Here is a 21,735-nt window from a genome sequence, read left to right as displayed (position 1 = left end):
CGGTCGCGGCACGGTGGTGCAGCGGTAGAGTTGCTGCCTTACAGTGAATGCAGCGCCGGAGACTCAGGTTCGATCCTGACCACGGGCGCCGTCTGTACGGAGTTTGTACGTTCTCCCCGTGACCTGCATGGGTTTTCTCCGAGATCTTCTGTTTCCTCCCACACTCCAAAGACGTACAGGTATGTAGGTTAATTGGCTGGGCTAATGTAAAAATTGTCCCTAGGGTGTGTAGGATAGTGTTGATGTGCGGGGATCGCTGGGCGGCGCGGGCCCGGTGGGCTGAAGGGCCTGTTTCTGCGCTGTATCTCTAAATCTAAATGTGAGATAAACCTTTCCATGCAGAAGTTCCTTATGCTCTGGGACAAACCAAGCTTGTTGAAATGGTGGAAACGCAGTCAAATCTTTGGGCTTTTGAAAGATAATTGGATGTACACAAGGGAGAATAATTTGCATACCTGGGGAAAAGACCAGGAGGATGGTTCAGACAGGATTGCTCTGCTCGAAGCCAGCATGGACTCGGTGGGTTGAATGGCCTTTTGTGCTTTTTATATCATATCATTTTTAAGTTCTCGTGATAAAAGAGGGCTGTGACACTTCTATGATTCTAACCAGTGTATTTCCAGAGGGCGCAATGGCAATAAAGATTTCATTCTTACTGTGAAACTAGTGAAGTCTTAGTGAAAGGTTTTAGAAGTCTGAAGAAAGGTCTCGTCCCGAAACGTCACCCATTCCTTCTCTCCAGAGAAGCTGCCTGGCCCGCTGAGTTACTCCATCGTTTTGTGTCTATCTTTGACCTAAAGCAGCATTGACAATTCCTTCCTGCAGGTTTTAGAAGTCATGTGATGTAGGTGTTCATAATCTTAGGCTTTTGGTAGAATAAATAAGAAACAGTTTCTGCCAGCAAGAAGGTTGGTAACCAGAGAGGACAGATTTTTAAGATGTTCAACAAAATAATCAGGAGATGTGAATTTATTCGCCTGATGGTTCCATGAAACACTGCACGTAACCAAACGTAGTAAGAACATTTACAAGGTAATTGAGTAGATCAAAAGGAATAATTTACAGAACTTTGAGAAACAGCATGGGGGGAAATATTGAGCAGCTCTTTAATGAGCTGGTATGGGCCGATGGTTCCATTCCCTGCCTTCGGGCTTATCCATTTTTATATGAATATTTGTTTTTTCCACGAGTGTTGCCTCGAAGTTTCTAGTTAGTTATTCTGTGCAACACTGAGCAGTCACTCTCCTCTATTTTTCAGATATGCTTACTCTCCGTTGGTCGATGACATTGATGAGGGAGAGGAAGAGGAACAGTTGATCAGTGAAGCTTTCGGTGAGTTTGGATAGTTCTTGTGGCATTCTCTGCCACAGAGGGTAGTTGAGGCCAGTTCATTGGCTATATTTAAGAGGGTGTTAGATGTGGCCCTTGTGGCTAAAGGGATCAGGGGGTATGGAGAGAAGGCAGGTACAGGATACTGAGTTGGATGATCAGCCATGATCATATTGAATGGCGGTGCAGGCTCGAAGGGCCGAATGGCCTACTCCTGCACCTATTTTCTATGTTTCTATGTTTACTCGGCTCAGGGTACAGATGCTCCCCGACTAACGATGCTTCGACTTAACGATGGTGCAAACAATTACTGCACTAAATAAAATTATTAATAGATACATTAAAAAACTAACAATATTGTTCGAATATGTGCTTGGAATGATTGCTTTATCACTGGAGAGCTTTTATTGTCACATGTGCAAAGTGCAAATACATAGTGAAATTATTTTCATATAAACAGTTATTCAAAATAAGGTAGCTTTAAAAAAAAAAAAGTATTAGGTGATGCATTTATGCGATGTGCATGTAGTTTTATTCTCTAAGCTATGTACCTTAAATTCTCTGTGGCCACTGATAATAATATACTTTCTGCAGAGGGAATGAAGATAAGAACAATAAAATCAGAGTCTAACGGCACAGTCAAATTCAACAGAATGGTGAGTGTTCATAGATGCAGGCTTGGTTTTCCCTGTTATCATACAGACTGATTACTATAGACAATAGGTGCAGGAGGAGGCCATTCGGCCCTTCGAGCCAGCACCGCCATTCAATGTGATCATGGCTGATCATTCTCAATCAGTACCCCGTTCCTGCTTTCTCCCCATACCCCCTGACTCCGCTATCCTTAAGAGCTCTATCTAGCTCTCTCTTGAATGTATTCAGAGAATTGACCTCCACTGCCCTCTGAGGCAGAGAATTCCACAGATTCACAACTCTCTGACTAAAAAAGTTTTTCCTCATCTCTGTTCTAAATGGCCTGCCCCTTATTCTTAAACTGTGGCCCCTGGTTCTGGACTCCCCCAACATTGGGAACATGTTTCCTGCCTCTAACATGTCCAACCCCTTAATAATCTTATACGTTTCGATAAGATCCCCTCTCAACCTTCTAAATTCCAGTGTATACAAACCTAGTCGCTCCAGCCTTTCAACATATGACAGTCCCGCCTTTCCGGGAATTAACCTAGTAAACCTACGCTGCACGCCCTCAATTACAGTACAACTCTGATAATCCGCTATTCAGAAGCCTCTATGGTTTGGCATCTGGCTCATCAGGTAATGTTTGTTAAGCTCCCATTCCATATTCCCACACTTCCCTGCCAACTTGAAGATAAGCACAAAATGCTGGAGTAACTCAGCAGGTCAGGCGGCATCTCCGGATAGAAGGAATGGGTGAGATTTCAGGTCGAGACCCTTCAGTCTAAAGAAGGGTCTCGACCCGAAACATCTCCCATTCCTTCTATCCGGAGATGTTGCCTGTCCCGCTGAGTTACTCCAGCATTTTGTGTCTACAGTTCAAACCAACATCTGCAGTTCCTTCTCGCTCATTCCCTGTCAACTTGTTGGGCCCGGCTTCCTGCACTCTTTTATAAACTGGTCAGGGTCCGATATACCACCCTCCCTTTAAACTTACCTGGATCATTGTGAAATCTATATACTAAAACTCGTTTGTTATCTTGTTTGTGACTGAACTTCAGCCAAAACGGTACACGATAGCGCGGCAATTTTAGGCCCACCTTACTCACCATCGTCACTTTAGTGATAATGCAAGTAGTTTTATTGAAATCGGTGTTATGTTTTTAAAGTTATTCACATTTTTAAGTTTAAAAGGAGGGGAAGGGGGGAGTGGGGAAGAAGGGAGAGGGGAGGGGGGGGGGGGAGGAGAGAGGGGAGAGAGAGGGGAGGGGGGGGGAGGAGAGAGGGGAGAGAGAGGGGAGGGGGGGAGGAGAGGGTGCTGCACCAATGCAGGAGAGGTTTGGGCCCAACGGGTCCACTTGGTCTAGTAGATCATCTAAAAAAAGGTGAATAAAAACATTTGTTATAACATGTACAAGCTCATCATACTTGTGCAATTGCCAATTTGTTAGGAAATTAAAAATGAATGAAAGTATTCAAGAGCATTCCTTTTGATATTATATAACTATATAACATATTAATAGGAATATCAAGCAGTAAATGTAATCCTGTGTTGGACTGCCACTACCAAAATCTCAACCATGACAGATTATTTGAGTTGTACTGTATTTAGCTTTTGAGTTTTGGTTGCAAACCATTGACTTTCATTACATTGGCTCTATGTGTTGCTTCAGCTCTTAGTGTGGATTCTTTTGGGGGGTTTCGGAAGTCTGGTGTCAGGAATGCCAAGAATGTGGTCTGCCTGTTGGAGCCAACTGAGTGTAATCAGAGCCTCAAAGTCAGGGGTGTTGGCATGGGAATGGTTGCTGACATGGATTCACTTATTCTGTCAGTGGATTTGGAAGACTTTGCAGAGGCAAATGCTGGTGCTACATTTTCAGTGCTTGAAGGTGATCTATACATACACCCATCAGCCAAAACATTATGACCACCTGCCTAATATGCTGTTGGTCCTCCGTGTGCAGCCCCTTACGCAGCAGGGTGCAGCACTGTGTATTGTGACAGATTCATCCCGTGACTACCATTAAAATTTTCTGTGACTTGTGCCACAGTTGACGTTCTGTCGGTTCGGACCAGATGGGATAGCCTTTGTTGCCCTCGCGCATCGATGAGCCTTGGGCGCCCAACACCCTGTCTGTCGCCGGTTTGTGGTTTGTCCCTCCTCGGACCACTGTCGGTAGGTACTCACCACTGCTGACCGGGAGCACCCCACAAGCCTTGCCGTTTGAGAGATGCTCTGACCCAGTCGTCTGGCCATAACAATTTGGCCCTTGCCAAAGTCGCTCAGGTCTTTACTCCTGCCCATTTCTCCTGCATCCAACGCGTCAACTTCAAGAACTGACTGTTCACTTGCTGCCTAATATCTTGCTGTCCTTGCTGCCAGGACATAATTCCCGACACAGAGGTCATGGAACGGGCCGGAATCCCCAGTGTCCACACCCTCATACGGAAAGCCCAAGCCAGATGGGCAGACCATGCCGTCAGAATGCCTGAGAGTCGACTGCCAAAACAGCCTCTGTATGGCGAACTGTGTCAGGGCAAGCGCTCAGTAGGAGGACAAAAGAAACGGTTTAAGGACTGCCTCAAAGTGTCCCTCAAAGACTTGGACATCAACCTCAGCACTTGGGAGTCTCTTGCTCTGGACCATCCAACCTGGCGTAGCAAGCTCACCACTGGAGCCTGTGCAGCAGAGAACAGACGCACTGCAGAGGCCCAGAGGAAATGCACTGCGCGCAAGGCCCGGGCTACCTCCACTTCCACTGCAGCACCCATCCACTTGTGTCCTATGTGTGGGCGCGACTTCCGGGCCCGGATTGGCCTCACCAGTCACTTCCGGACCCACGGTCACCAATCTTCCAACTGAAAGTGAAGTCATGGTCATCTTCGAACCCGACGGTCGAACAACAACAATATATCCCACCCCTTGACAGGTGCCATTGTAACAAGATAATCAATGTTATTCACTTCACCTGTCAGTGGTCATAATGTTTTGGCTCATCGGTGTATACTATCACTCTGAAATATACAAAAAAGCATGCTGGGTGGATTGAGTATGCACTTGATCTTCAGTCATCTCCCCAAATTGCAAAGGCTGTGTAGGTGCGCAACAGGTGATGGTGATCTTCTGCTCTTAGGCCATTCGGCCCATCAAGTCTACTCCTCCAATCAATCATGGCTCATCTATCTTTCCCTCTCAACCCCATTCTCCTGCCTTCTCCCCATAACCCCTGACACCCCTATTAATCAAGAATCTATCAATCTCCACCTTAAATATCCATTGACGGCCTCCACAGCCTTCTGTTGCAAAGAATTCCACAGATTCACCACCCTCTGACTAAAGAAATTCCTGCTCATCTTTCTAAAGGTACGTCCTTTTATTCTGAGGCCATGGCCTCTGGTCCGAGACTCTTCCACTAGTGGAAATAATCTGTGGAATTCTCTGCCTCAGAAGGCAGTGGAGGCCAATTCTCTGAATGCATTCAAGAGAGAGTTAGATAGAGCTCTTAAGGATAGCGGAGTCAGGGGGTATGGGGAGAAGGCAGGAACGGGGTACTGATTGAGAATGATCAGCCATGATCACATTGAATGGTGGTGCTGGCTCGAAGGGCCGAATGGCCTCCTCTTGCACCTATTGTTTATTGTGTATAACCTCTCCACATCCACTCTATCCAGGCCTTTCTCTCTATCTGCCTTTGAGAGAGGGCGCTGAAATATAAGATGTTTTCCACGTTATGGACCTTTATTGTTGGAGTTATTGTGCAGCAGGGAGTTGAGTTGTGGAGGTTGTGCAAGTAATGGTGCAGGTTGGAAGAGGACCTTTTGTTGTTCAGTGTAAGGCCCATTCTCTCATCTGCTTCAGTGAACAAGTCAATGATCACTTGGAGTTCATCCTCCAGACGTGTACTCACACAAGCATGTCTGAATTGTAAACCAAGCACAAAGAGCTGGAGGAACTCAGTGAGTCTGGTAGCATTTGGGGAGGGAATGAACAGGCGATGTTTCTGGTTGGGTCCTTGTTTCAGACTCTGTCGGGACCTTTCTTCGGACCGGCTGAGTTCCTCCAGCACTTGGCAGTGAAGAAAGCCAATGGAATGTTGGCCTTCATAACAAGAGGAGTTGAGTATAGGGGCAAAGAGGTCCTTCTGCAGTTGTACAGGGCCCTAGTGAGACTGCACCTGGAGTACTGTGTGCAGTTTTGGTCTCCAAATTTGAGGAAGGATATTCTTGCTATTGAGGGCGTGCAGCGTAGGTTTACTAGGTTAATTCCCGGAATGGCGGGACTGTCCTATGTTGAAAGACTGGAGCGACTGGGCTTGTATACACTGGAATTTAGAAGGATGAGAGGGGATCTTATCGAAACGTATAAGATTATTAAGGGGTTGGACACGTTAGAGGCAGGAAACATGTTCCCAATGTTGGGGGAGTACAGAACAAGGGGCCACAGTTTAAGAATAAGGGGTAGGCCGTTTAGAACTGAGATGAGGAAAAACTTTTTCAGTCAGATTTGTGAATCTGTGGAATTCTCTGCCTCGGAGGGCAGTGGAGGCCAATTCTCTGAATGCATTTCAAGAGAGAGCTGGATAGAGCTCTTAAAGATAGCAGAGTCAGGGGGTATGGGGAGAAGGCAGGAACGGGGTACTGATTGAGAATGATCAGCCATGATCACATTGAATGGCGGTGCTGGCTCGAAGGGCCGAATGGCCTCCTCCTGCACCTATTGTCTTGGTGTTTTGCTCATCATTCCAGTATCTACAGTCTCTTGTGTCTCCATCATCTGAATACTGCAACTCGGTTACAGAGGTTGGAGTGGCCTGCGTTCCAGAGTGGAGGCAGTGTATGTGGAACATTTCCCCATTTAACTTTACCTCTGCTCTACCCCAGCAGCAGGTGGTGTGTGTTAGGGTGAGGTGCAGCATTGTGGCGAGAAAGATTGTGGAAAGTGTTGGCAACGACGGAAGTAGTCCAGCAACTCTCTGTATATATTTCAACTCATTGCTAGATGGATGTGAATGGACCCTACGTCTACAAGGAAGCTTTATGTCTGAACTCTTGGCACCTTTACTTTTACACCCTTCCCCTTTTAACTCTGTTCTCACATATCAATATATGAGCCCTAATGTGAATGCTTGCTGTTCCACAGGATGAAGACCTCAAGTGGGTTGAAGAGAATATCCCATCGTCACTAACTGACGTGTAAGTTTCTCAACGATAACAAAACTATGGCAACATCTTCCATTTTGGAGCATTATAATGTTTTGTATTTTCCAATTTAAGTTTTTTAAATGATATTATTGAAGTATGAGGTTTTATGACTTTCAGGTGTCAGGTTTGTCACTCTCACCTCTGGGCCTGGTTGTGTATCTAACATCGAATCCCGGTATCCTCAATAGCACATCAAGGCTGATGTACTCCGAATCAGAGGAACATACAGCATGGAAATGGGCCCTTCGGCCCAACTTGCCCTTGCAGATCAAGATGCCCATTAGACTGCCTTTGTTTGGTCCATAAAACTTTCCTGTCCATGTAGCTGTCCAAATGACTTAAGTTTCATTGTATAAGAAAATAACTGCAGATGCTGGTACAAATCGAAGGTATTTATTCACAAAGTACTGGAGTAACTCAGCAGGTCAGGCAGCATCTCAGGAGAGAAGGAATGGGTGACATTTCGGGTCGAGACCCTTCTTCAGACTGATCAATGGAAGTAGTCCAGCTACTCTGTATATATTTCAACTCATTGCTAGATGGATGTGAATGGCCCCTAAATAAGTTTCATTGTAGGTATTTATTCACAGAATGCTGGAGTAACTCAGCAGGTCAGGCAGCATCTCAGGAGAGAAGGAATGGGCGACGTTTCGGGTCGAGACCCTTCTTCAGACAATGAAACAAGTTTCATTGTAGTATCTGCCTCAACCACTTCCACTGGCAGCTCATTCCATTTACCCACCACCCTCAGTGGAAAAAGGTGCCCCTCGGGTTTCTATCAAGTCTTTCCCGTGCTAATACAGTACTTGGGTGATCGCTGTGTTGTTAAAGGTGTTGTCTTTAAGGAAGACTGGTAGAAATAAAATATCCAATGGAACTAAAAGCAAGAGATTTTTTAGGTAATGTTTAAACCCCAGGCTAAAGCAGCTACAGCCATGATATATATGCCTGTTATACAACCATAATTGTGCACTTAATGTGCTTTTCCCACGTCACTGCACTGCTGGCATTATAAAAAGTAATTCATTATCAAGCCCTTTAGGATTTCATGGTGGCTTTACATGTGTTACATGGGTCCTTTTTTAAACTGGATAACACATTTTAGTTAGTTATTCATAAATACATATCCATAAATACAACTACATGGGTGGAGGATAATATTAGGCCAAGGAATATTTTTACTACTTTTGATTCAGCCTTTAAGTCTAAAAACTATCATAAACACTGGCAATATCAAAATAAATGCAAATACAAAATGGTTGGATTAAGGCAGTTTGTGCTAACCTGTGCCATGCTAAATTTTGTACGAAGATATCGTTGTTGTTCGTCCTTCGGGTTGGAAGATGACCATGACTTCACTTTCAGTCTTATTATTTCGGCCGCTGATTGGGATCGCCGCCAGCCTCGCGCGGTACGCTGGCCGAGGTTGAAGTCGTGACTTGCGCTTGATTTGGATTTAAGTGAGGGGGAGTTGCTCAGATCGTCGGCCTCACTCTCTCGTCCCGGCCTATGGGGTTCCAGCAGCATGACGTAGTCGAGACCGCTGGGGACAGGTCAGGATGCAGTGGATGGTCAGAAGTGACCTACGTATCTCACTCTGCCCTGTTTGCGCTCCATGGCGCTTTGCTGGGATTGTCTTTCTGCCCGTTGAACCTTCTGGTGGTTTCCTCCGCGCAATCCGCCGGACCCAGGCTTCACGTGCTAAGTAGACAAACCCTAAAGCCTCTGGAACCAACGTGGCATGCAAGTACATTGAAAATACCATAATCATAGGGTTGTGCCTCCACACCTCACTTTGTACAGGTTAACTTTGTGCAGGTGAAAGGCTTACTCAGCACGCTCATGAAAGCCCGCGGCGGGGCCAGTTCAATAGCAGCACAGTCACAGAACTGGTAAATCAACTTGAGGGCTGGAGGATGAATGAGATCACAAGGCCGACTGGACTCGATGAGCAACAAAGTAAAAAAAATACCCAGTTGACAATTAAGGAGAAAACAAAGATTAAACTGAGCTCCTTTGACTCTGCTCAACACTGATCTAGAATCAGAGCTGGCATGTTTCTTTAAAATATCGCATTCAATTTCAAAATTTGGTATTTCATTGCACACTTTTGTGTGAAAAGATCTTGGTTTTGTTAGACAAAAATACAAAATGCTGGAGTAGCTCAGCAGGTCAGGCAGCATTCCTAGAGGATATGGATAGATAGCGTTTTGGGTTGGGACACTTCTTGACTGACAGTAGGGGTTGGGGGGGGGAGATAAGAGAAATCTAGAAGAGGGGGATAGCCAGGATAAAGCATGGCAGTATTATGTGAACAGAGGTGAGGGGTGAGGAGGGCCGATGCCTGACCCGCTGAGTTACTCCAGCACTTTGTGTCCTTTTTTGTAAACTACCATCTGCAGTTCCTTGTTTTTAATTCTTGGTTATGTTAAATGAAGAAATAGACGGCCTCTGCAGAATCTCACACCCTACAGATTATTTACTGCTGTATTTCCAGCTTAGACAGTGCGTATAAGCTACGTGAATTTAAATTTACGATAGAGTCGGATTACAAAATAGATTGCTTTCATTAAACAAACTGCTGGTTAAACAACAATAACCCTAATCAACAATTACCATCCTCTTCCTGAATCTTAAATTTTTCAAGTTATCTCTAGTTTCTTACCACAGATACTCTCAGGACTCCCTCTACTAATGAAAACAGCAAGTACAGCAGGCCGATGCCAACTACTTGATATGAAGTGGTTCCCAGCCGAGGCCTGTTTAAATAAGATATCATCAGAGCAGGTTTAGGCCATTCAGCCTATCAAGTCCGCCATTCAATCATGGCTGATCTATCTCTCCCTCCTAACCCATTCTCCTGCCTTCTCCCCATAACTCCTGACACCCGTACTGATCAAGAATCTATCTCTGCCCTTAAAAATATCCATTGACATTGCCTCCACAGCCTTCTGTGGCAAATAATTCCACAGATTCACCACCCTCTGACTAAAGAAATTCCTCCTCATCTCCTTCCTTAAGGAAGGTCCTTTAATTCTGAGGCTATAATCTCCAGTCCTAGACTCTCCCACTAGTGGAAACATCCTCTACACATCCACTCTATCTAAGCCTTTCACTATTCCTTCAGTTTCAAAGAGGTCCCCCCCTTCAACCTCCCAATGTACTGTAATGACACAAGTACTTCCAAGTGCTGTAAAGATATGTAGAATTATTGACCTTTTGGCCAGTTATATTGTGTTTCCTGTTCTCATTTTGCCGAGTAGTTAGATAAGAGGGCTAACCTCGATGCCCACAGCAGTCTGGGTCACTGGGTGGTGATCAGCAAGAGATTATAGGTGAGAGAATGGTGTTAGATTCTGCTACGAATCGTCCTGCAATTAAAGAGCCTTCCAACACTTGCTGCTTAGTCTCAAATGAAGGATAGGTATTTGGCAGTCAAGGACTACCAGCTCGTGATTACAGTATAACTGTGTCAGGGCAAGCGCTCAGTAGGAGGACAGAAGAAACGGTTTAAGGACTGCCTGAAAGTGTCCCTCAAAGACTTGGCCATCAACCTCAGCACTTGGGAGTCTCTTGCTCTGGACCGTCCAACCTGGCGTAGCAAGCTCACCACATGAGCCCGTGCAGCAGAGAACAGATGCACTGCAGAGGCCCAGAGGAAACGCACCGCGCACAAGGCCCGGGCTACTTCCACTGCAGCACCCATCCACTTGTGTCCTACGTGTGGGCGCGACTTCCGGGCCTGGATTGGCCTCGCCAGTCACTTCCGGACCCACAGTCACCAATCCTCCAACTAGAAAGTGAAGTCATGGTCATCTTCCAACCCGAAGGACGAACAACAACACAGTATAAAGCAGCTGACAAGTTGCAAACAATGGCCAAGTGTGCGTTTTTTTAATATGTGGGTAGTATGTGATTTAATTTTGAATTGAACGAATGCAACATTTAACCAACTAGCTCTCGCCTTTCCTTGTTTGAGCCACAGTGTTATAATACAGTGACATTACTTTTTAATTTTGTTTATTATTTTCCAGCGCACTGCCAACCCTGTTGGATTCAGATGAGGTAATATTACTACACTTTATAACTCGCCTTTTAGGCTGTTAACTGTTCTAGATGGGGCTTTTGTCCAGCAGCTTTATGCCATATTGAGCTCTCGAGCTTAGCAAGTTTGGAAAGGTGCTTTGTGTCTGGGTCTATATCCTGCATTGTCCACGTTTGCCCAAGAGTCAAGAGTGTTTTTATCACCACCTGTACCAAAACAGAACATTAAAATCTTTACTTGCAGCATGACAACAAGGTTCTCAATAGATGATATAATAAACAAACATTTTTGTTTAAAGTTCAATAAATTTAAATAAAACACAGTTGTGCAAAAAAAACTGTTATAAATGCCAATTTCTTAGGAAATTTTAAATGAATCAAAGTATTCAAAAGCATTTCTTTTGATATACTTTCAAAAATACCAGTTTAATTTCTAGGAAGCCTGTCCTTGGAAGAATTAACAGAAACTTTGTGGTAGTTGATTCATCCCGTGGACTGGCCCAGCTTCTCACTTTTTTTTTAACCTCTTGATAAACATTGGAGCAACACAATTTCCACTAAAGATTATACAGTCTCTTCGGCAAGATGAACAGACTGCAGTTCAGTTCCACAGCAAATCAGTAAAATTGATAAATAAAATGAAAACACTCAGCGGTTCAGCTGTGGAGAGAGAGACAGAGTTAATATCTCATGTCAAAGACTTCTTAAAACGTGGCTTTAAGTTGCAAAGGAAGGGAAGACAATAGACAATAGGTGCAGGAGTAGGTCATTCGGCCCTTCGAGCCAGCACCGCCATTCAATGTGATCATGGCTGATCATTCTCAATCAGTACCCCGTCCCTGCCTTCTCCCCATACCCCCTGACTCCACTATCCTTAAGAGCAATACTGACACTTCCGGTAAAACTTATCATATTGTGGTCACTGCCTCCTAATGGCTCTTTTACCTCAAGTCCCCTTATCAGATCAGGTTCATTACACAAGTCCCCTTATCAGATCAGGTTCATTACACAACATGATATGTTATAGGGTGAGGCCAGATATGCCATGCGGAATTGTGAGCAAAACAATTTGCTGGAATAACTCCACGGGTCAGGCAGCATTTGTGGAGGGAAATGGATTGGCGTTGTTTTTCGGTTGCAAAGAAAAGTACCATGAGATGGGAGGCAATGAAGAGTAGGCTAGGGAGTTGTAAAGGGAATAATCCAACCTATTTGGTGTTCTAGAACAGTGCCTCTTAAACTATTTCAGAGTCATTCACCCTTGAGTCTTTACCACAAAATTTCATTCACCCTCCACTAAATTGTAGACAATAGGTGCAGGAGGAGGCCCTTCGAGCCAGCACCGCCATTCAATGTGATCACGGCTGATCATTCTCAATCAGTACCCCGTTCCTGCCTTCTCCCCATACCCCTTGACTCCACTTCCTTAAGAGCTCTATCTAGCTCTCTCTTGAATGCATTCAGAGAATTGGCCTCCACTGCCTTCTGAGGCAGAGAATTCCACAGATTCGCAACTCTCTGACTGAAAAAGTTTTTCCTCATCTCAGTTCTAAATGGCCTACCCCTTATTCTTAAACTGTGGCCCCTTGTTCTGGACTCCCCCAACATTGGGAACACGTTTCCTGCCTCTAACGTGTCCAACCCCTTAATAGTCTTATACGTTTCGATAAGATTTCCTCTCATCCTTCTAAATTCCAGTGTATACAAGCCTAGTCGCTCCAGTCTTTCAACATATGATAGTCCCGCCATTCCGGGAATTAACCTAGTAAACCTACGCTGCACGCCCTCAATAGCAAGAATATCCTTCCTCAAATTTGGAGACCAAAACTGCACACAGCACTCCAGGTGCGGTCTCACTAGGGCCCTGTACAACTGCAGAAGGACCTCTTTGCTTCTATACTCAACTCCTCTTGTTATTTCATATTTATTTTATTATTTTCATATTTCAGATACAGCGCGGAAACAGGCCTTTTCGGCCCACCAAGTCCGCGCCGCCCAGCGATCCCCGCACACTAACACTATTAACACTATCCTACACACACTAGGGACAATTTTTACATTTACCCAGTCAATTAACCTACATACCTGTACGTCTTTGGAGTGTGGGAGAAAAAACCGAAGATCTCGGAGAAAACCCACGCAGGTCACGGGGAGAACGTACAAACTCCTTGCAGTACAGCACCCGTTGTCAGGATCGAACCTGAGTCTCCGGCGCTGCATTCGCTGTAAAGCAGCAACTCTACCGCTGCGCTACCGTGCCGCCCTTATGAAGGCCAACATTCCATTGGCTTTCTTCACTGCCTGCTGTACCTGCATGCTTCCTTTCAGTGTCTGATGCACTAGGACACCCAGATCTCGTTGTACGTCCCCTGTTCCTAACTTGACATCAGATAATACTCTGCCTTCCTATTGTTACCACCAAAGTAGATAACCTCACACTTATCCACATTAAACTGCATCTGCCATGCATCCGCCCACTCACATACCCTGTCCAAGTCACCCTGCAACCTCATAGCATCTTCCTCACTGTTCACACTACCACTCAGCTTTGTATCATCTGCAAATTTGCTAATGGTACTTTTAATCCCTTCATCCAAGTCATTAATGTATATTGTAAATAGCTGCGGTCCCAGCACCGAGCCTTGCGGTACTCCACTAGTCACTGCCTGCCATTCTGAAAGGGACCCATTTATCCCCACTCTTTGCTTTCTGTCTGTCAACCAATTTTCTATCCATGTCAGTACCCTACCTCCAATACCATGTGCTCTAATTTTGCCCACTAATCTCCTATGTGGAACCTTGTCATCCTTGTTTGCTATCCAAATGCTCCACAATTTCGTCTTTTATAATTGACTCCAGCATCTTCCCCACCACTGATGTCAGACTAACTGGTCTATAATTTCCTGTTTTCTCTCTCCCTCCTTTCTTAAAAAGTGGGACAACATTAGCTACCCTCCAATCCACAGGAACTGATCCTGAATCTATAGAATATTGGAAAATGATCACCAATGCGTCCACAATTTCTAGCACCATCTCCTTAAGTACCCTGGGATGCAGACCATCAGGCCCTGGGGATTTATCAGCCTTCAGTCCCATCAGTCTACCCAACACCATTTCCTGCCTAATGTGGATTTCCTTCAGTTCCTCCGTCACCCTAGGATCTCTGGCCACTGGAACATCTGGGAGATTGCTTGTATCTTCCTTAGTGAAGACAGATCCAAAGTACCAGTTCAACTCGTCTGCCATTTCCTTGTTCCCCATAATAAATTCCCCCGCTTCTGTCTTCAAGGGACCCACATTTGCCTTGACTATTTTTTCCCTCTTTACATACCTAAAAAAGCTTTTACTATCCTCCTTTATATTATTGGCTAGTTTACCCTCGTACCTCATCTTTTCTCCCCGTATTGCCTTTTTAGTCATCTCCTGTTGCTCTTTAAAAGAGTCCCAATCCTCTTATTCTTATATTTTTTTTGTGATTTTCGTCTTATTCTCCCTTGTGAGAAAAAAATAAATAAATATCTGAATAAATTCACCCCTCTAGTTTCATTCACCCCCAAATAATTCCATTCACCTTTGGGTGAACCATACACCCGTTTGAAGCACTTTTCTAGAATATTCTATTCCGTATAATGCAAGTACCTTTACACTGGAGAAACCAAAGACAGATTAAGGATCACATTGCTTTCAGTCTGTGGCAATGACCCTGGCTTCTGGTTGCCTCACATTTTAATTGCCCATTCCACTTCCAATCTAATCTCTGTACCTGTAGCCTGCTGCACTGATACAATGAACCCAAAGCAAGCACGATGAGCAGCACCCAATCTCTCCAGACATATTACAGCCTTCCAGGCACAATATTCTCCATTGCTGAGTAACTCGCTTTCTGTTTCCATCAATACTTGCTGTTCCTGTTGTAAGTCAACAATCTAGGTCAGAGAGTTATATGGCATGGAAGCAGGCTCTTCAGCCCAACTTGCCCATGTTGACCAAGTTGTCTACCTGCGGCAACCCCATTTTTTTTTCGGTGTTTGTCCCCGGCAGTTTTTCCTAAGTGATAGGAAAACAATTAGGCCATTCGGCTCATCAAGTCTACTCCACCATTCAATCATGGCCGATCTATCTCTCCCTCCTAACCCTATTCTCCTGCCTTCTCCCCATAACCCCTGACACCCATACTAATCAAGAATCGACCCATCTCTGCTGTAAAAATATCCATTGACTTGGCCTCCACAGCCTTCTGTTGCAATGAATTCCACAGATTCACCACCCTCTGACTAAAATTGGTGGCTCTGATTTTCTCCCTGCAATAGTACTGCCTGACATGCTGGGCATGGCCCATGGCTCTGTTATTAGTAACACCACAGAGGTAAATAATCATCCTCTAACTCATTGACCCATTTGATCAGATTGCTCATCTAAACCTCCCACCTGCCTTCATTCTTCCCCATATCCCTCCAAACCTTTCCTATCCACGTATCTGTCCAATGTCTTTTAAATGCTGTTGTAATACCTGCCTCCTCTGGCAGCTCGTTCCATTTAACCACCGCTGTGTGGAAAGAGTTGCCTCTCGGGTAAATCTTTTCCCCTCTTCCCTTAAACCTAAGTCTCCTTGTTCTTGATCACCCCTACTCTGGGTGACTCTGCATTCTTTCCCAGTCCTAATGAAGTGTCTTTGCCCTGAAACATTCACTCTGTTTCTCTGCCACATGTGTTTCCTGACGTGCTGAGTGTTCTGTTTTTATTTCAAATTTCCTGTATTTAGTTTCGAGTTCATTTTAGAGATACAGCGCGGAAACAGGCCCAATGGCCCACTGAGCAAGGCACACCAACACTATCCTTGGGATGATTTACAATTATGACAAGCCAATTAACCTACAAACCTGTACGGCCTTGGAGTGTTCTCGAGAACTGGAGATCCCGGAGAAAACCCACGCAGGTCGCAGGAGAACGTACAGACAAGCACCCATGGTCAGGATCAAACCCAGGTCTCTGGCGCTCTGAGGCAGCAACTCTACCGCTGCGCCACCGTGCCGCTTATTTTACCGTTTTTTTCTAATCTTCACTTCTGGTGGAATTAATTGAAATATTACATTTATTACACAATCACATTTTTGTCTCTCTTGTTTCAGGAAATAATGAATACCAAATTTGAGATCTCCAAAATGGAATAATCGCTTGGACGTATGTTACAGACGTTGAATTACCTTGCAATCTGAAAACACTTAATGGATTTGACATTTGGACACTTTTTTTACAAAATGCAGAAGAAAAAAAGAATGTGCAAAACATTCCTTGCGACGTGACTTTTTGCAATAGCGTAAACGCTATTTTATGCTAGAAGCTTTCACCGATCACATTATTGAATGGACTTTTTAAACATGCGACACTTCCCCTCAAGTTTGAAATTGTTTGAACTCCATGAAATGCCACCAGCATCGTGCAAAGGAGAAGAGGGTTTTTGTTGGTAAGGACAAGACTCAAATTAGAACTAAGCAAAGCTGTCGAAATGCCATTTTATCAACACTTGGGCAAAGTAAAATAAACTGCACAGATAAAGAAGGGTTGTTGGGCTGAGTATTTGTAAGATATCCCTGACCAAAATAATTTAAAATCCTAATTTAAGACATATAGTAGTAACGAAAGCCAGCCACTTTCATCTGCAAAGTACTAAAACTAATGATTAAACTAATGGATATATTTCCTCTATCTCAATGCTAAAAAAACAGCTTAATCATTTGCTGTTGGATGATAATAACATGCAACTTTAAATATTTGCATTTTTCAAATGGTATTTTTGCGCAAAGGAAAAACTGAGGTTTCACTTGAGCTTATTGTTTTGTTTTTTACTTAAAGCCATGTTATACTTTGTGGCTTTAATAGAAGCCTGCAGCATCATGGTGTGTGTCACAACATGCCGTGCGCTTGTAAAACAACCCATCACCTGGCTTCTCCAGAGATGCTGCCCGACCGGCTGAGTTACTCCAGCATTTTGTTTCTACCTTTGGTATAAACCAGCATCTGCACTTCCTTTTTATTCCATCATCTGACTTTACTGTGTAAAATGGTGGGGCGGGAGGTGAGGGTGAAGAAAAGTAAAATATGTCGTGAGTTAACAACAATAAATAGCCCTGGGTTTTGCTCATCCTTTCATTACATTGGGGGCCGATAGTGCCACAAGCTATGTATCTTTCAATATAACGATGAATTCTGTGCATTTTGAAATTCTCCCAAATGGATTCTGAAGGAGGCAGCCTTGATTGTGTGTGTGTGTGTCTCTTGCAAATGCAGCCACACCTGTAATGTTTAAGATCATGTGTCGGGAGTCTTTAAGTGCACTGGTAATTTGATTTCTTTCCTGTACAGGGAATCCTCCAGGCACTTGTGAGGGGGGTGGGGAAAGATTAAAAAACCACAGCTGAGAAATTATTTTCCAATCCCGCCCTAGAAATCCCAGTGGGCAGCTTGGTTGTTTTAGTGCTTTGATGTTCCAACCCAGCTCTGAGTTGGGAAGGATCAGAATTGGCGATGATTCTGAGCACAGAACTCTGTTGTTGACTCCATAAACATGCTCACTAACTTGACCATGTCGTCGAATAGCTGGCCACACAGCATGAATGATAACAATGAGATGAACCTCAAATATTCCATTTGGATCTGCCACCCACCATGTTAACTTTTTGTTTATTTTTAAATTACATTTCTGTACAAAAAAAAAAGGTCACTATAACTTTGCCATGTAAAGTTATTCACCAGCTTTGTTTAAGACAGCTTTAAATTATTATAAAATACTTTTTTTTTTAGATCTCGTAATACTTTAAAGAACTGTACTAGTTGTCCAACAGGACTTGTGATGAGGATGGGTTCAGGTTTTGATGCTTCGAACCTTGAATTGTAAGCATGACCCTTATAGGGATCTGTAGGTTCGCTTTGTTAACTGGCTGAGATTAGCCAGGTTTCTTCCAAACAAGCTGTAGCTTGTCCCTAATTAGATTTGTAAAGAAGTTTGTTGTCTAGCTAGAGACTTTGCCTGGAGTTAGCAGTACAACTCTTCCATACCCTCTCCTACCTTCCTCTCTGTGACGACTTCTTGATGTTAAATTTCAAAGCCTGGATTGGACCTGGTTTGGTCTGGCTGTTATGAAATGTTGATGTGGTTCTGTAGTTGTCACCATTATCCCAGGTCCACAACTCTATCCGTATGTGCTGCTTACCAGGCGTTTATATAAGGTGCGTGTATGTTTTTAACATCGATTGTGCTCTGTAATGGTACTATAAGCAGATATATACAACGTTTGTGAATATCAAATAAATCCTATTTGGTAAAAGGCTTTTGAAAGAATTGCAATTGTAGCTCAATTTTGCATGGCTGTGAGATACAATTTAGGCTGGTTTCATTCTTTTGTGTGGTGTTTATCTTGTTCATCTCCTCACTTTCTACAGGTTGTGGTCAGGACTTGGATCGGTGAATAGTCACAACTTGTGAATAGTCACAGGTGTTTTTGCACACCCTCTATTCACCCACTAACATCACATCTAGAGATTGTGAGCTGGCTAACTAACCTACCGACCAAGAAGGTCCTTAGAAACATAATTAAGCACAGAAGCAGTAACATTTTTTCAGAACTTGTGAGCAATTCCAGATTAATTTAGTTTAGACATACAGGCCCTTCAGCCCACCGAATCAGCATCAACTGGTGGTCCCCACACACTAACACTATCCTACACACACTAGGGACAATTTACGTTTATACCAAGCCAATTAACCTACACGCCTATACGTCTTTGGAGTGTGGGAGGAAATCGGAGATCCTGGAGAAAACCCACACAGTTCACAGACGGCACCCGTAGTCGGGATGGAAGCCGGGTCTCTGGCCCTGTGAGGCAGCAACTCTCCCACTGTGCCGCCATGCCACCTGTGGACACCACCCTTTCACCCCCCCCCAATGTGTTGCAAAACATCAAACGTTACTGTAGCCTGCACCTTCAATCCCATTTGAATGAATACACTTGTGGTGGCACAGCTATCGAGCTGCTCAAGTCAGCTCCAGTGACCCAGGTTTAATCCTCACCTAGGATGCTGTTGATGAGATTGTGGGGAGAGAATTGGAAGAGATGGAGTGAGGGTGCAGTCTTTTACTCAGAGTAGGGGAACTCAAGAACCAGAGGACATCGGTTTGAGGTGAGGGGGAAAGATATAATCGGAATCTGAGGGGCAACATTTTCTCTCAGTGCAGTGGGTGTATGGAACAAGCTGCCAGAGGAGGTCATTGAGGCAGGTTATGTCGCAACATTTAGAAGACATTTGGACAGGTACATGGATAGGAAAGGTTTTTAGAGGGATATGGCCCAAATGGAATTAGTGTAGATGGGGCATTGTGATCGGTTTGGACGAAGGGCCTGTTTCCATGCGGTATTACGTGCAGAAGAATGGAAATAATGTCGGGTTAGTGCAAATTGATAGTCAATAGTCAGCACAGACTCAGAGGGCTGAAGGGTGTGTTCCCATGCTGTAGGTTTCTTAATTGAAAGCAGAAGTAATGAATGGGTTTTCATTGAACATTGTGTATAACCAGTTAGTTTCAGTATTTGTTATTGTTTTGGTTTTGTTTCCTTCCATAAGTTGAGGAAAATTCTTTTCGTTGCTGCCAATATTTACTGTGCTGGGATCTTAAAACTCATTGAGCATCTGGCTTAATGCATACTGTATAGATTTTAAAATTGCGCTGTTTCAAAATTAACTCCCTTAATACCTGCATCCTACAGTGCTTGTTGCTTGTCTGATGCAGAGTTGAGGCTTGATCTCAAGCTTTGTTTAATTTACTTTGAGTCGGTGCCGATGGAATGTTTAAATGGCCGCACGTAGTTGCAGCTGTTAACTATTCAGCTGAAGCAGAGAGCAGTTAAAATCCTTTTGCATGTGTATCCAATAGTTTGGAATTTGCAGACAAGCATGAGGGCACATTATTCTAGTTGCTGTTCTCTCTTCCCCCCTCCCCCGGTAAAAGATTTAATCTGCTCCAGTCTTTTTACACAAAGTTTGTATTTTTGGCTGCCTGTTGGTGCGATCTTGCTGTCAACTTGCACAATCAGTTCAGTTGAACTGACAATAGACAATAGGTGCAGGAGGAGGCCATTCAGCCCCTCGAGCCAGCACCGCCATTCAATGTGATCATGGCTGATCATCCACAATCAGTACCCCGTTCCTGCCCTCTCCCCATACCCCCTGACTCCGCTATCATTAAGAGCTCTATCTAACTCTCTCTTGAAAGCATCCAGAGAATTGGCCTCCACTGCCTTCTGAGGCAGAGAATTCCACAGATTCAAAACTCTCTTGAGTGAAAAAGTTTTTCCTCATCTCCATTCTAAATGGCATACTCCTTATTCTTAAACGTGGCCCCTGGTTCTGGACTCCCCCAACATTGGGAACATGTTTCCTGCCTCTAGCGTGTCTAATCCCTTAATAATCTTATGTTTCAATAAGATCCCCTCTCATCCTTCTAAAGGCAGTCCAATAATTTGGATGCTGTCTAACAACAGGATGTTGCTTTGATCACAGAGGGATTCAGTGTTTGCATTATTAGTAAAATGCGGTAGAGAAAAGTGTGGAACTAAACCAGGAGAAAGGGTGAAATAGAACATTTCATGTGCGTCCAATTTCTGTGCAGATGGGCTTTATTTTTTTTAATCAATGTGGAGTGTGTGTGTGTATTTATTTTCTTTACTATCTTTGGGAGAAGGGATATTTGTTTTACCTGGGGAAGGAACTAGGTTTCCACAAACACCAGCAGAAAGGGAACGCCAATCAGCACGGAAAATGGAGACGCTATTTGTTGCAATGAGGTGGGAGCAAAGAAGGGAGGATGAAGAATGATCCTTGTATCAGGAGACCTGGCAACCTCTTCATCTGCCTGACACTTGGAGTCATGTGTGTCCCATCATCAAACCGAAGGAAGTTTTTTTTTTCTCTGTGAACCTACTTGACAGTTTCCTCTTTTACAGAGAGCCACAAATCCTGAAGAAATTTGCATGGCATGTAAATAGTGCATTTGTATTAAAGGGACCTCTATCTCTAATGTAAAGAGAAAACAAACTCTGGTCTCGAGGCAAGGCTCAGTGAACATAATGAACCCCTGTGTGTAGTTATTGTTGGATTGACCTAGCTGTAAATAACATGTTTGGAACTGGTTCTAAATGTTTTCCTAGGATGCTATTTCAGGATGTTGAGGCTGAAGTTTTAATGAAAATGTTTTGGGTGAGGGCTACTCGTGCTGGGAATGGAACTTGCTATTTTCTGTTGCCCGACTCAATAGCAACCAGATGGAACATAAGGGGGCCTTTGTTTAACTGCAGCCAGACCCTCGGATTCAATTCCAAAGTAGCAATCTCTTATTGCATCCGAATGACTTTTAATACCCCCTGCAACCCCCTTGTCAACCGCCCCAAGTCTTCAGGGAGATGGGTGAGAAAGCTTTAAACCCCACACTCTTTTGCTCCTTAGAACCTAGCTGATACAGTTTAAACATAAAT

General features: G+C 44.1%; 1 protein-coding gene across 2 annotated transcripts in view; it reads left to right on the top strand.

Annotated features, from left to right (window-relative positions):
* LOC144611767 (transmembrane protein 87A-like) overlaps positions 1 to 18,532 on the top strand; it is a 52,453-nt gene extending 33,921 nt beyond the window's left edge. For both annotated transcript variants that reach the window (XM_078431018.1, XM_078431017.1), the window contains exons 17-21: positions 1,259 to 1,332; positions 1,924 to 1,985; positions 7,103 to 7,155; positions 11,199 to 11,229; positions 16,338 to 18,532. In XM_078431018.1, coding sequence (XP_078287144.1) covers positions 1,259 to 1,332; positions 1,924 to 1,985; positions 7,103 to 7,155; positions 11,199 to 11,229; positions 16,338 to 16,379 — 262 coding nt within the window. In that variant the 3' untranslated portion in view covers positions 16,380 to 18,532. The remainder of the gene's footprint in view (positions 1 to 1,258; positions 1,333 to 1,923; positions 1,986 to 7,102; positions 7,156 to 11,198; positions 11,230 to 16,337) is intronic.
* Positions 18,533 to 21,735: the final 3,203 nt, after the last annotated feature.

This window comes from Rhinoraja longicauda, chromosome 41, assembly GCF_053455715.1.
Source record: "Rhinoraja longicauda isolate Sanriku21f chromosome 41, sRhiLon1.1, whole genome shotgun sequence".
Taxonomy (NCBI): Eukaryota; Metazoa; Chordata; class Chondrichthyes; order Rajiformes; family Arhynchobatidae; genus Rhinoraja; species Rhinoraja longicauda.
Note: the sequence above shows the minus strand (reverse complement) of the source record. Positions and strands in the feature narration are given on the sequence as shown.